Consider the following 15,448-nt stretch of genomic DNA (forward strand, 5'->3'; position numbering starts at 1 on the left):
CCTTTTAAGACTTCCGAACTCTGCTGTGCACATAATTTCTCCCTCACTTTCACCAACATCACTAAACCTTCTCTCCTTGACACAGTCATTCGAGACAGGGCTCCAACAAGATGACTACTGCCTATAAAGCCTTGTCATCTCCTATGAGGTTAGTTGTCCTGACTGCAGTATTCTACTTGGCTCTGCCGGTTTTGGGGGGTTACCATCATTGAGGACAGTTCTCCTCTAATCAGTCTTTCAAGTCAAGCAACCCTTCCAAAACTGCTCAGCGTTACCTCTCTTCATTTCAGAAATCTGCACAGTAGTTATTGCTACCCTACCCAAAGTAAATTAACCAGGCAGGCATCCCTTCTCAATCGTCTACGTCTAAGATAAGCACACGTAAGCATTTACGAGCCGTCAAGCCATTAACTCGAGTTGCAAAATCGCGGCAGGCATCACTGTCAGTACTTCAGTTCACAGTCAAGCCTCGTCGCTACCTGACCAAGGGTTCCCCTTATTCGTCGATCTTTCAATGTCCAAAAAGGAACACGCCTCCTCCAGGTCTTATTTATATAAACATATTTCGTTTTAAACATATTTCTAGTTAAATCTCTGGGGTCGACGCGTCAAAATCACATGACCAAATCAAGACAACACAGCTACAAGATGCAGCGACTCAGAGTCTCCATTTCAAATTGGGTCGAAAGTGTGGACTTCAAACTATATACCACTCTTCGCTTGCAAGTGAAAAAAGAAAATACACCCCTTCCTTATTGGTGTTAAAGTTTACCATGTCAGCCAATCAAAAAAAAAAATGATATAGCAACATGTGGCACTTGGTTGTTTAGGGAGAAAGCGAAGTTTTAGGAGTGACACCGGCGACGGAAAGCGGGCGAGCGAAGGAAAGAGAGAGAGAGAGTTTTCATATGTGAGACATTAGTGACGTTTAGTGTGTTTGGAGGCCACAGTTAGAAATTTAAATTTAAAGAAATTTCAGAGGGATGTCCCTCAATAGTGTAAATGCAAAAAAGTTGCATAACATAACTTCCAACCACTTGAAATTTATTTTGATTGTCTTCATAGTTTTATATTTGAGATACACCAATTTTTATGTACTGCAGGAAAAACGAAAATAAATATTAAAATGCAAATTTGCAAAAAAAAAAAAACAACCTCAAAACAAACTATTTCCAAGAGTGTAATTTGAGTTCTAAGCATCCCAGAAACTATACAGATAGACATGAAGTCTAATATAAAAAAAAAACCAAAAAGCAAAAAACACCAGGATATCTGTAAATCTGTAAATACGCTATAGGAAAAAAAAATAAAATTTCCGCGAAATGACGTCACTTCCGGTTCTGGGCAAGTAATGGCGGACACGCTGACATATGTTGCAACGTGGGAAGTGTTATGAACGGCTGATCGAATCAGCAAAGCGTGGCCTGTCACTACCCGATCCGTACCGGAAACCTGATCAGTACCACGCATGTGCGAAAGGTGTCTACTTCCAGTCGAAGTATTTTACGATAGTTACGGGTCAGAGTATCTAAGATGTTAAGAATAATAAGTATCTCTTAAAATTTTTGCAATAATGAAACATTTCAATATAATGTAGGCAAAAACGAAAAATAAAAAGATTGTTACAGATCAGGACTCTCCGATCCGTACCGCGCATGTGCAGATGTTCTCTTCTTCTGTTTCGTTTAATGGCAGTTTACTCCCCAGTGTACGAGGATACCGCCACCTGCTGACCGAGCGAATAAACCCTATTGTAAACTGAACTAGTGTCATTACAAATGCGTGTTAAATTTGATTTAGTGATACTCGAGTGTGCTTGTCTGTGTGGAGAGGATTGTTGGAATAATGATGATGATGTCTGCTATCAATGTCAATTGTCAGTAAACTGTCATGGTCCGCGGCCCGGTGTCCGAGGAGCTGATGCTCGGGTGTGGCTGTCAACTCCACACCTGCATCCCATCCCATCCCAGACGATCTTCAGGTGGACTATTTAGGTGGACACAGTTATCGATGAGACACAATCAGGCTTTATGAGAAATAGACACATTTCTAATAACATTATGCTGGTTTTGGATCTACTTGATTACTCTGATTTGGTATGTGACAATAGCTTAATTCTCTTCCTGGATTTTTATAAGGCTTTTGATACAATTGAACATCAATTTATTTTCCACTCTATGGAAAAATTTGGCTTTGGAGAGTTTTTCTGTAAAGCTGTCAAAACCTTATACACAAATGACAATAGTTCTATTAAAATGATTAACGGCTCCACCCCGAGATTTGACCTGAAACGTGGTATTCACCAAGGATATCCTATTTCACTATATTTATTTTTACTTTGGTGGTTACAATTCTACCGGTGTTCTAGATTAACTGGCGTCGCAGTTCAACTGGTGTTGGTCATGCAGATGTGTGGTAGACTTGCTTTACAGTATCTGCTATCTCCTTACAAATGTTTATTATATTAACTGCACTTATACAGACTGTACATAACAACCAACTCTCCAGCCATGTTAATGAATTATCTATATTGGCTGGAAATGGTAATTTCCAGAGAAAAGACACAGGCAGACTATGCTTACAGGATGTGATGTTATAACACTAATGAAATATTGATGTGTCAAGACGTATGTCTTTGTTATGGGATGAAATATTGAAATCATCAGGTTCAACGGGAGAGGTGATTTCTATAACTCTGTGTATATAATTTGGCATTTCTTACTGATTTAGGCAAAAAATAAATACATAATACCATTTCATTTATTTTAAAGTTTTATTTGCAAGACACAAAAACAGACAAAATAGAAAGTTCCAAATGTATTGTGCATGAAACGAATTCATACATAGCGATAGAGCCAGGTGCAGATGTGTGTCACAAGTTAATTTGGCTGTAGACTATGGCAGTTGGCCACAGGTGGTTGTAATTGACTCCACTCTATTCGAGTGCACACAAACTAAAAGAACGACAACGACAACAAGATTTTCGCGATTGTTTATTCTTGCTGTCTTGTGAACAGTATCGGTGTGGTGACGTTTATTTGTTTGCTGTTTTCACCTTCGCCTCATACATGAGGATATCACCAGGTAAACTCACGACATTTTTTTACATTTTGTTGTTGAACATTAACAAGACTGACTTAGTGTGTTTGAGGTAACCTCACAAATGTCACAGATGAAATATTTGCTGTTTATTTGCTGTTTTGTCAGTAGCGGTTCCTGAAAAGCAAATCTACCACACATCTGTTCAACCAACACGTGTTGATCTGCAATGCCAGTTAATCTGGAACACCGGGGTTTAAAAGTAGTTACGCAAAACAAAGCGTTTTCGCTCCGACCAGTCATTAAGGGTTAAGCCATTCGCCTTTATCTATTGAAAACGCTGCCAAACCTAAAAATTCAATCACATGAATGAATTTTTCCTTTATCAAAATGCAGCTGTGTGTGTGTGTGTATGTGTGTGTGTGTGTGTATGTGTGTGTGTGTGTGTGTGTGTGTGTGTGTGTATGTATGTGTGTGTGTGTGTATGTATGTAGGCTACACCTTCAGATTTTCACTCCAAAAATACTGTGTTTGACTGAACTGTCAGAGTAAAGTTGACTGACGTGTGAGGACATGAAACCTTGTTGTAGCGTCAGTGTAAAACACTTATTGCTGTGACAGAGCTGACTTAATTACATAATCTCTCCTTAGAAGTCCTGAGTGAACTCACACATAACAGCAAACGTCCAAGTCCAAACTTGCTGTACTTGATATTTAGAAAAAAGACAGCCGTTACCTTGAATGAGTCAGGGCTCCACCTCTAATAGAACAAAGATAGTAGAAAGATTTCCCAACAAGAGACAAGCTCCAGAAGATCTTTGATTTATTGACCCACAGAAAGACAAGATGCACTGATGCTACGTCACTCAAGGCCCAGTCTAACAGTATTTTGTAAAACCGTCACATAAATGGAATCTATGTTTTGTGCTCATGGTCCATTTTTATGCCAATGAGCCTGGATTTTTAAGAAATTACTTTTGACAGGAGGGTGTTGACAAAACAGAGCTTGCCTACTGTAAATACAGGTTAACCACTGTATTTTAGTCCAAACTATGATTGTCTTTCTAAACCTAACCCAGTAGCTTCTTTGAAACTTAACCCCTCAACATGTTTTAATTAGAGATAATTTAACTGAGTTAAGGACACACCTCGTATGCTACCTGTCCTTTATATGCCTTTCTCATTTCTGTTCTCATTCTCATGCAGTCTCAGCCCAAGATCTATTCTTATTCAATCTGCAGTAAATATTCTCTAATCTAATTGAGGATGAGGTCCCTATGATTGAAATTAACACTGGGACTCAAATTTGTGGCAAGAAATATGAATAGATTAAAGATTGCAAGCAATTCATGGGTTGTCTGGGAGTCGCTCTATCTGCAGCACCCGTGTAGTAAATTGGTTAATGGTACTCCATCTACAGATTTTTTCACTGTATTTGTTTCAGCACCAAATTCAAACTGCAGTAAAGTCAACTTCACTTTCAAATAAAATCATTGATTTATTAAAATTAGTAATGACCGCTACAACCGTTTTCTATTACTACAGACAAACTATAGAAGAGTGATTTGCGAGCCACAGCTTCAGAAGGCTAATACTGCCCTGAAGATAAAGGCAGCGTGTACATGAGTGTAAGGAAGCACACCCGTTTTAATTAGTGAAATTTATATAATAGCCTCAGAGAGTCGATGGTTTCATTGAACTGTGTGGGTCAGCATGCAGCGGCCAGCTGCCTAAACTAATTAAAGATTAGATTTGCCTTTGTGTCACTGTGCGCATTCTGCAAGTTCTTTAAACACTTCACTTTAAACTCATCATGTGATATAATCGCAGAAAATAAATAAAATGCTAACCCAACATCTGGAACATTCAGACTGGAATATGAAAACAAATCTAAACCTGTTAACATAAAAAAAACAGTCAACCTAGAACTGTATTCCTGGACTGTGCTCATCTACAAACATATACAGTATCTATTTCCCAGTTTCAGCTGTGAGTCTGTTACCGTGAACTACGGAGCGGAAGATTTGTGCTGCTTGTGCTAGAAATAAGCTGCACACAGGTGATGTTAGCCAGGAAAACATTACACACTGACTTTAATGGAGAAACCGGAAATATAAACACACACAGTTTGTTGTGTGAAGACATCAAACATGAGCTGAACAATCAGTAAAGTTCCTAAAGACAAACTGTTAAAGGAGGAAACAAAGCAAACTTACAGTTTCTTCAAACACACACCAACAACCAGCTCCACTCCACACCTGGACACTAAACACAGACACGCAGGTGAGCTGCTTCCTGGAAGGAGGCGGGACTCCACTTGTCCTACATCAGGACAGGTGTGGGAGGGAGAGAAGGAAGATTTTCACAAAAACAGCATGTTGTTTTTGAATGAATATAGAATGAAAGCTCTGATTTGGACACACACACTCCAACTAACAAGGAAACAAAAAGCAGGCAGGAATGGTGCTTCAACTCACTATTGTGCTACAGAATAAAGCTGATTATTGGTCAGCTTTATAAACACACTTTGAAATATGTCACGGGCAGAATAATCTGTTCCAAAGTGACTGCTGTAAGCCAGAAACCAAAGTACTTGCGCTGATGATACAAAACGTAAGAGAAATAATGAAAAGCTTATTTAACTCTGTTTTAACACATGAAAAATGCAGAAATGATAAATCATCGACATAAGGGTCTTCTGAATCGCTCTTTATCTGGACCCTCACCCAGGACCAATTTGCCATGGGAGACCCTACCAGGGGGCAAAGGCTCCCGGACAACATAGCCCCTTGGATCCCTGGGAAACACAAACCCCTCCACCACGATAAGGTATTAATTCATGGAGTTGTAGGGCTGTCCTGGTTGACACGCCTCTACAATGATGCGTGGAGATCAGGGGCAGTACCCCTGGACTGGCAGACCGGGGTGGTAATCCCCATCTTTAAGAAGGGAGACCGGAGGGTGTGTTCCAACTACAGGGGGATCACACTTCTCAGCCTCCCTGGGAAAGTCTATGCCAGGGTGCTGGAAAGGAGAGTTCGTCTGCTAGTCGAACCTCAGATACAGGAGGAACAATGCGGTTTTCGTCCTGGTTGCGGAACACTTGACCAGCTCTTTATCCTTTCAAGGATACTTGAGGATGCATGGGAGTTTGCCCAACTAGTCTACATATGTTTTGTGGACTTGGAGAAGGCATTCGACCGTGTCCCTCGTGGTGTCTTGTGGGAGGTGCTGCGGGAGTATGTGGTATCTGGCCCATTGGTACCGGCCATTCGATCCCTATACAACCGTTGCAAGAGCTTGGGTCGCATTGCCGGCAATAAGTCGGACTAGTTCCCAGTGGGTGATGGACTCCGCTAGGGCTGCCCTTTGTCACCGATTCTGTTCACGATTTTATGGACAGGATTTCTAAGCGCAGCTCACCGTGACATCCACACGTTTCTTCTTCAGGTCAAACATTCATTTATCGTGGTGGATTTCCACCCTTCCATCTTAGGTGTGCTTCTGATTTGACTTTGAGCCTGTTCATGTGAACAAAACATCACATCACAGTCACACTTCCTCTGTTAAGGAGGATCAAACAGTGGCAGATGTTTGAGGAACGTTTCATGTTGTAATGTTGGTACCGACCTGCAGCACAGTCTGATGAAGACATGAGGAGAACAAATCTCTACCTGCACACTCTGTTTGAAAGGCTCTGAGCTGGATGTTAGAGACTTTGTTGTTGCTTTGGAGTCTTTATCCAACACGTCATGACGTCAGAGATGAAACAAGTCTTCGTGTGTTCTCTGCAGAAACAAGTCCAACCAGTCCCATCACCTAAAAGGAGTCATGTGACCTCAGCAGCAGCTCTCAGAGACTTTCCTCCTTCACCTGTACAGAACACACTAAGAGCAGAGCTTCAATATTTCCTCTGATTCTGAACTTGTCCATAACGTGCAACATGCGGCCGTGCAGTCAGCTGTTTGCCCAAGGACGCCTTTCCACCTGCCACATTTCTAAATGCAACAAGCTCTTTTAAGTTTGCCATGTTTAGTTTGTGTTTGTCGATGCTGATGCTGTCACACCCGTGATGTGTCAGCTCCATTTCTTTTGGACCCAAACAATGATTTTCTACCTCAATTCACAATTTTCCATTTAAATGGAGGCTCGAGGCGCAAGCAGCAGACCCGAAATGAGCCAGCTCCCGTATACGACTCACGCCACCGTCAGACATCAGCAGCATCAGGTTTCCTTTCTGACTGCAGTGTCGTAGCTGAGGAAGGCCGAGGTTCATGCTCAGTCGGTGCTCCTCTATGGGGGTCCCCAGTTCAAGAGCTGCTGGGAGCACTGGTTTGATACCAGGCTGTTCGACAGCAGGACCACCTCCAGGAGACTTCCTCTGAGACTGGGACTGTTCAACACCCTCATCATCACTCCCATGACAGCGGCTGAAGCTCAGAGGTGTTTCTCCACCTTAAAGAGAAGCAGACGTTCCTGTGAGATGCAGAACGGGAACGTCTGACTGGCCTTGCCATGCTTTCATGGAAAGGAGACACCTCCTTCCTACCTCCTTATACCTTTATTTTCCTTTACACCTTCATCGACTCATCTGTCCTCACTTTCTCATTTTTTTAACTTCCTGTTCTCTCCTTTCCTTCCTCCTTCTATCTCACCTCCTCATTTTCCCTTGTCCCCATTGTTTCCATCTTTTGGTCCTTTCCTTGTGTACTGATTAACTTTATTAAAGTTGTTTCATTCATTAAGATGTAAATTTGGGATTTCTTTGTTTTGACAAACTAAATTTGACTCTGGGAACTTTTTGATTTGACAGATCAGATGAAAAAGTGAAACATATAAAAAGTTCTTTAATTCTGCTCATTTTACTGTGAAACAAATGTTCAGAATATTGATAAATATGGTTCTGGCCTTTAATGATAATGTGATGATAAACATGAATCTGAGGAATGAAGGATGCTTGTCAGCTGGATGAAGAAGGTTATTAAATGGCAAACGTTCACATTGAAGTCAAATTGTTGTGGTGTTGAACAGATTCATGGACTGATTGTCTCCAGAATGTTAGAAGAGCTTCAATGAATCATTAGAAACAACTTACAGCTGCACAGTTGTGTCAAACACATCTTTGTGGCATTTTTGTGTTTCTACATGTGACACACGTCTAAAACATGCACACAATTTGAAGACAAACAGGGATCATTTGTTCCCACAGCCAGATGCTGAGAGCCATTTCCTTGTAGTCCTGTGTCTATATATATGTAGCATTAGATGTTATTGGAATGATTGTCAGCTTTGATAGTTTCATGTATGTTTAGCTGGATGGCTGTTTGATCCTCCACATGTTTAAAGGTGTCCAGTCCTGAGACACTGGGGGTGGAAACAGCTGTGATGTCATTGGACTGTCACAAAGACAGAAGTGCATGAAGTGAGCAGCCAAGGAGCCGCTGATGTTTTGGATTCAACAGCATTTGAAAGGTTGACACAGACACATTTGCACATAGAAAGCTGAATTTGTCATATGCCACAGTGAACTCACTGTTCAGTGTTTTTCAGGAAGCTTCTTAACTGCCTCTGCTGCCAAACAAGCAGCTGATGTCCTTGAGAAGAAGCTGAAGAAGTCTTCAACAACAAATACAGGAAGTGGACTTTCAAATACTAGATTCACTTTAGACTCACACAAGAAATGACTCAACTAGCTGTGTTTGATTGACTCCTTTGACTCTATGAAAGCTCAGTGTGTGTCTGTACACAGACTGTTGTGTTGGACTATTATTCAGTTGTTTTCAAATGTCTGCATCTCAGTGTAGATGAGGCTGGGGGTCATGGGAGGCCACCATAGCAGTCTCTTCAACATCATGACATCATCATAAATGCTGCTGGACTGTCTGATGGGCTGACGGTGAAAAAGCCGTCGGGAAGGAAACAGAAGACATTTCAGAGGCTGCAGCAGATTTCTTTGATTTGGGGCCTTTTTCAGCTTTATTGGACAGAGCAGTGAAGATAAGTGACAGCAAAGCAGAGGGAGAGAGAAAGGGGGCGTGGTCAGAATCAAAGCCAGGCCAGCTGCTCTCCACCTCGTGGCACATGGTCACCTGCTCATCCTAGTGAGCTCCACCAGCAGCCCTTTCACACAGTTTACACTGTCAAACACTGTGTGTGGACCTCAGCTAACAATAGGCTACATTTAAGTCTGGACTACATGCTTTTATATTGAGGCAGATTTTTACCTGTTTTTATTCCATCAGCAGCTCAACATCATGAGCAGCTTTGACATAAAGACATCAAACTCAAGCTGACTTTAAACTGGATCTACTTTTAATACAGGGGCTCAAAAACAACCAACATCTTTATTATATATCAGGACAGAAAGTCATCTCAAATGGAAAACAGCTTTATTTGGAATAATCAGCACTATCAACTGGTTTGGGATCAGTTTCATGTCTTTACAGCTTCTCCAACACAGTTCCTGTAAAATCAGCATCTTTATTGGTTTGATAGTGATTGATTATTCAGTCCCAATCTGCTGTCATCTAAAGAACAAAATGATGTTTCTATGAGTCAAAAAGCTCCAGATGTTGTTCACAAAGAAAACAAAGATTAGGAAGTTAAACACAAAGTGTTTGGAGCCAAAATGTTCCCAAGCTGCTCTTTTTGAAATGGCAGAGGTACAGTGGTGTCTAACAGCACACTGTGGAAGGCAAACATGTTCTTGTTGGATGAAACTTCATGAATCCTTTGTAGATTTGAGCTTTTGGAGCCTTTCTTTTCTCTTCAGGTGTACAGAGGCTGAGGAGGCAGGTGAAGCAGGTGGAGCTGTTGTAATGCTGGCAGAGGGTGTGTCTTAGTAACTCTGTGAGGTAGAACTGGATCCAACATTGTGGATGTGTTGATGTTGGAGCCATTAAGATTCTCTGCACACTGTAGGATTTCCCTTTGATTCACTGCGGGGGCATTTTGGAGTCTGTCAATGAAACTCTTCATATTTGTGTTTGACACCAGTTTATAGAAACAGACAAATGTGTCATGCTTTTGTTCGGCCTCCACAAATATACACATTTGTTCATTGGTTGGACTTTTTGGAAGGAGACACATTGAAAACCATGTTAATAAGATCTTGTTGTTTCCTGTGGATCCGACACAGAGAGTGGACTTCAGACAGAAAGCGTGGAAGAGATTTTAGAGGCCGTGTGTGGCAACAGGAAGTTTCTGTATGTTTGCTGATCTTCCATGTGGAAAACAACACGTGATGTTTGTGAAGTTCTACAATGATCATTGTTCTGACAGCATTTTGAGTGGGAACAGTTCAAACTGGGAGTAGTGGGAGTTATTTACTGATTGAAACAAGCTGAATGTTTCTGTGCACGATGAAGATCAGCAGCTCAGCTGATCAATGAATTGACATCTATCAGTCATTTCATGAGATGAAGTCATCAGCAGACATTTGTTCTAACTGTGTGATAAATGTCAGAACGTCAGGGCTCTGCTTTAGTCACTACTTGATGATCATTGGCTCATTGTTGAATCACGTGGCCCAGTCTGACCTCTGACCCTTTGCTGCAGGTCTTCTGTGTTATCTCCACTTTCATGTCTGATCTTCTGCTGTATCGTCCAAAATAAACATCTGAATCATTTCCAACACTTCAGCAGATCTTTAGTTTGGGCAGCACAGTACAAAATAACACATATTGTACTATACTGCCCACTTCCTGATCTTATTGGATCTGTGTGTGAGGTTGGTGAAGGAAACACATGTTTACTGAGTGAATCGCTGCCATTAGGAACTAGTTTTTATATCACAGCCTAGAAATCACACAGGACCATTTCTGCAAGTGAAACGTCCTAATTGGAGGAAAATCATTGTGTAGTTTGTGCGACTGTTGTTTGTAAATGAAGAATTGTCCCAACTACATGTGCTGCTGACCTTTGACCTTTTCTTTAGGTGCACAGAGGAGGAAACATCCTGAGGCAGTGCTACAGATGTCTTCAAATAAAGTGGTGTATTATCCATGTTTTCTATGGATCACATCAATATCCTGATCTAACAAGCCCCCTTTTTGTGGATTTTAGAGCCTCTGACTTTTGCTGTGTCTTCGTCTCATTTCAAGCACAAGAGCAAGAAGTGGATGAAGAAATGGGGCGAGTGGGGTCAGTGTGGTGCATGTCAGCTGTGCTCATGCTTTCACAAAGAACATGTGTATTCATCGGCAGCATTAAGGTGCACTTTAGTCTTCATAATAATAAAGTATTGTGACTTTATTATTGTGAATCCTCACAGTCATGTTGCAGCTCTGCTTTGCTTTAAGAAAATGTTCTACCAGGATGTTACTTTCCTAAACGTGTTCTCCAAATGTTCCCAAAGACTTTGTTCTAAGTAGTTCTACATGATGAAACATTCACACTAAGTTTAAGAAGGACACACAAACACCATCTGTCCTTTCATCATGTGTACAAACGTGTTCAGATGTCAAATGTACCGTGAATGGATGCAAATGTGGATCGTTCCAATAAAATGAGACAGTTTTGTAAGTGGATCCCAGTTTGAAGTTCATTGAAACCTATAAGAACATGTTATTCAAAGCAACTTTATCCAACAGGAAGAAGCATCAGGGGAACAGGAAACATTCAAACATGTTTACTGTAAGAACTGCACAAAGGAAGGAAACACAATCCTACACACGAGCACTTTAAAATGGACATTTAGCTTTTCAAACATCAGGGAGTGCTGCAATAACAACACTGTGCCCATTCTGATCAGACTGAAAGATTTATAGAGATTTATCCATGTGCTGGAAAAGGATTTGATATCAACATATATGCAGATTAGTAGGAGCATTTTCTTCATATTGATTTAGAGTTCAGTACTAGGAATATGTAGAATTAACATCTGTGTACATGACGAGTGATGAAAACTTTCAAAGGACGTCAGAATTGGTGTCTCTATCTGTGACTGTCCCAGAGGAACCTACCTGAGGGATTATTAAAGATCTGTCTATCTAGAAAGACTTGCATTGATTCACAGTGTACAATTCTTTCTAATCTATTAACATCTTCCTCCAAATCCTGTTTCTGCTGCATCAGAAGGGCTCAAACCTCCTGCTGTTGTCTGCTGGACCATCAATTCTACTTTATGATGATCTTCAAAGATAAAAACGTGAGTTTATTTGTGAACTCTGTGAAATGATGTTTAGTTTGAACCAATCCTGTGTCAGCTGCAGCCACATCATTGCCACGCATACAAATGGCTGCGTTCCTGTTTAGACCTGCTGGCTGTCAATGGGCTTCATTCCATTTCAGACTGCCGGTGGTCGCTGTGATCTAAACTCAACATGGCTCCTGTGTTAGAAGAGCCTCTGATTTTAAATTTGCACATTGAATAGTTTCTTTGCAACACTATGGAGCTACCAGCCCAGTATATGTAGCCCACAGTAGATGGAGTTATCAAGCTGCACTGACAAACATCAGGACTCATGTGATCCCTACATGTGGACCTTTCACACATGGATCCAAGTGCAGATTCAACTCTGCATTACATTTGACTTCAGCTGTTACACACTTTCATTTTCTAGCTGTGTCACTTCCTGCTTTTTGGATCAGAGAGTTTATCCATGTCCACAAATGTTTGGCTGCATGTTTGTATCATCTATATTTTCCAGTCTTCATACAGCCGATATTTCATGTGGACTCCAATCTGCCACCTGCCATCACGTTTTCAGGGTTCATTCAGTGTTGAAATGTAGGACAAACAGCAGCACATGTTCTCTAAATGTTTGCAGTCATTTTAAATGAAGCTGATACTACATGAGACATTTTCCACATTTATTGTCTTTGAACAGAGAATAATAAAGCCATCAAACATATACAGGCTGTGCAAATACAAACTTCTGTGGTGCATTTGATGACCTGCAGAGGAGAACAAGTCGGGCTTTTCAGCCCTAACACAACCTCTTTGTTCTCAATACTACAAAACCTTCAAAGGCTGATATGCAAGTTTGCATGAATCACCAACACAGTTGTGTTTGTTTCTAGTATAGTTATAAATAAGCTGATCAAATATCTGCTGACTGATTAGATCCAGTATCTATTACAGATGAACTGGATATCACAGCATGTTGTTAATCCGTCATATCAAACTAAACAGTGTTGCTGCTGTAAATATCCTCCAATAAAGTCAGATTAGGGCTGCTGTTGCCAGGTAACGATGATGTCGCACTGGATCTTCTGATCTTTAGCATCGTAGCGCTCGGAGTCTGATGTTGGCTCATGTGTTGTCAGACACCAACATGACGTTCTACTAGTCAAGGCCTCACCTTAACCCACTGATGCTGATCACACAGACCCACTAATAGAACTGTTTGATCAGGTTTATGCAGCGTCACCATTAATGTCACATTTAATCACATTTACATTACAAGCCCACTGCAACCATTATCAACATGTTACATTACATTATACATCTGCACTGATTTAAAGTATTTTAACCTGGTTCATTGTTTCCATCTTAACAGTTCATTCCTCAAATCAAACAAGATATTTGACCCTCAAAATATGTACCAACAAATAATTTTACAATAAAATATTTTTCAGCTTTTCCAAGTGAAATCCAACAAGTGTGTTTAACAGTGAAACCAGAGTGGAAGCTGCTCATATAAAGTCCAACCCAGGCTAAAAGTAAGTTGAGTAGAGCAGCATCATCAAAGTGTCGGCTCTCTGAACACGGTGCAAGATCGCCATCTGCAGGACAAAACTAGTTTTTCTCGCCCTCCTCGTCAACATCAAGATGATGTCATCGTACAGCAAAACATGCAGATCAGGTGACATGACTGTCTGAGAGGCGGAGTTAAACTGTGGCAGGTAAGCATGTGGAGGAGGAGCAACAACATGACGCAGGAACATCATCATTACATGATACAGTTTCCTCTCTAACTGGATGCTGCTGTGAACAGGAACAGCTGTGGAACCAGCGTCCTGAGAGTCATCTATTGATGAATGCAGGTCAGTGTGTTGCTGGTGGAGGTGATGAATCACAGTGTCCAACTCACGGTGGAGTCACAGCTTTTCTTCAGTGCTCTGCTCTTCAAATGTAAGGCATCGACAGCTCTCCTTTTCAGCTGTGTTGGAATATCACCTTCTTCCGTCTGACAAATATTCATGAAACAAACCTGACAAAACACACATAAGAGAAATAATATTTTAGGGAAACATTTGGTGACATTTTTGACTGTAGGTTAATGACTTAAGCATTGATTAACAACTCAGCATTCTCTGTGAGTCATGTTCAAAACCATGAAGGGAATTTCATGACAACAGGAGGCTCCAAATATGCCAGTAATACCAGTTACATCTAATTTTTCTGCTGGTTTTGTGACCAAAGTAAATTTAAAATGGTTTATTTATCAAACACTGAGGTACATTTACAAGTGAAATCCAAGCAACTTAGCAGGAGACTGTTTAAGAGCATTTTCCATCTTATCAGCTTCATACTTGTGTTTAATGTGTATTAATGATGGAGATCAATAGATAACACCTCACAGACTGATCACCAACCCACTCCAGTGGACAGAAGAGTAGAAAATATGATCTAGTGTCAACATTGAAGGACTGTTCAGTCTGAAACATGTTTACAGGGTCTGTTCCTCTTCAAAGTAAAGGTTGTGCCTTTTTTAAACATTAATAAATCTGCTGCTTAAATACAGAGCACAGGCCACAGACTATGATGTATGTAGCATCCCAGGTTGAATGACGGTTTCTTAAACTGTTGCTTTATAGCTATGACCAAAAAATATGGCTATGACTATATCATCCACTTCACAGATTATAAAACTTTATTTTGTCTCCTTAATATATCTGCTACAGTCTTTCCATGGACTGACATTGTTTTAATTTTGTAATACAGTAAGCCAGGGGCGATTCTAGGATCAGAGCTTTGGGGGTGCTGAGCACCCAGAGAGCTGCCCAGCCAGGCAAGATAAACTTTACTCGTCACGATGAGACTTCTTCCCCATCTCTGTTAGTCCCTGCATCCTTAAATGTCTCCAGTTGTCCCGAGTTCCCTCTGACTGTCTCCTTGTTGCATTTAAACCCTGTTCCTCCCTGTCCTCATCGTCTGTTCTCTTCATCTGCGCTATCAGTCATCTCTGTGCAAGTCTGCAAATCTCTTTATTAAATCATAAGATTCCCAAATTCATGAAGTCTCTCTGTGCCTGGGTCCTCGTCACAAAACATGACATCACTGTTTTGTGCATTTTAACACAATTTAATCCCACATTTGTGAAAGAAAAGCAAAACAAAACCATCAAATCTGATAAAGGTTATTTAAATGCTGCAAAAGAATGGATTGGAATAAAAAAAAACATATCCTAACCTTAATTACTGGGGGGAAATGATGAAGGTTGCTCACAGTCAGTAAAAAGTA

The 15,448-nt window shown here is 40.8% G+C and overlaps 1 protein-coding gene across 1 annotated transcript in view; it reads right to left on the bottom strand.

Moving 5' to 3' along the window:
* Positions 1–15,152, bottom strand: part of LOC134620494 (NLR family CARD domain-containing protein 3-like) — a 39,856-nt gene extending 24,704 nt beyond the window's left edge. The window contains exons 1-2 of the mRNA XM_065470105.1: positions 15,020–15,152; positions 7,209–7,494 (exon numbers count right to left, since the gene is read on the bottom strand). Coding sequence (XP_065326177.1) covers positions 7,209–7,494; positions 15,020–15,152 — 419 coding nt within the window. The remainder of the gene's footprint in view (positions 1–7,208; positions 7,495–15,019) is intronic.
* Positions 15,153–15,448: the final 296 nt, after the last annotated feature.

This window comes from Pelmatolapia mariae, linkage group LG3_W (genome assembly GCF_036321145.2).
Source record: "Pelmatolapia mariae isolate MD_Pm_ZW linkage group LG3_W, Pm_UMD_F_2, whole genome shotgun sequence".
NCBI lineage: Eukaryota > Metazoa > Chordata > Actinopteri > Cichliformes > Cichlidae > Pelmatolapia > Pelmatolapia mariae.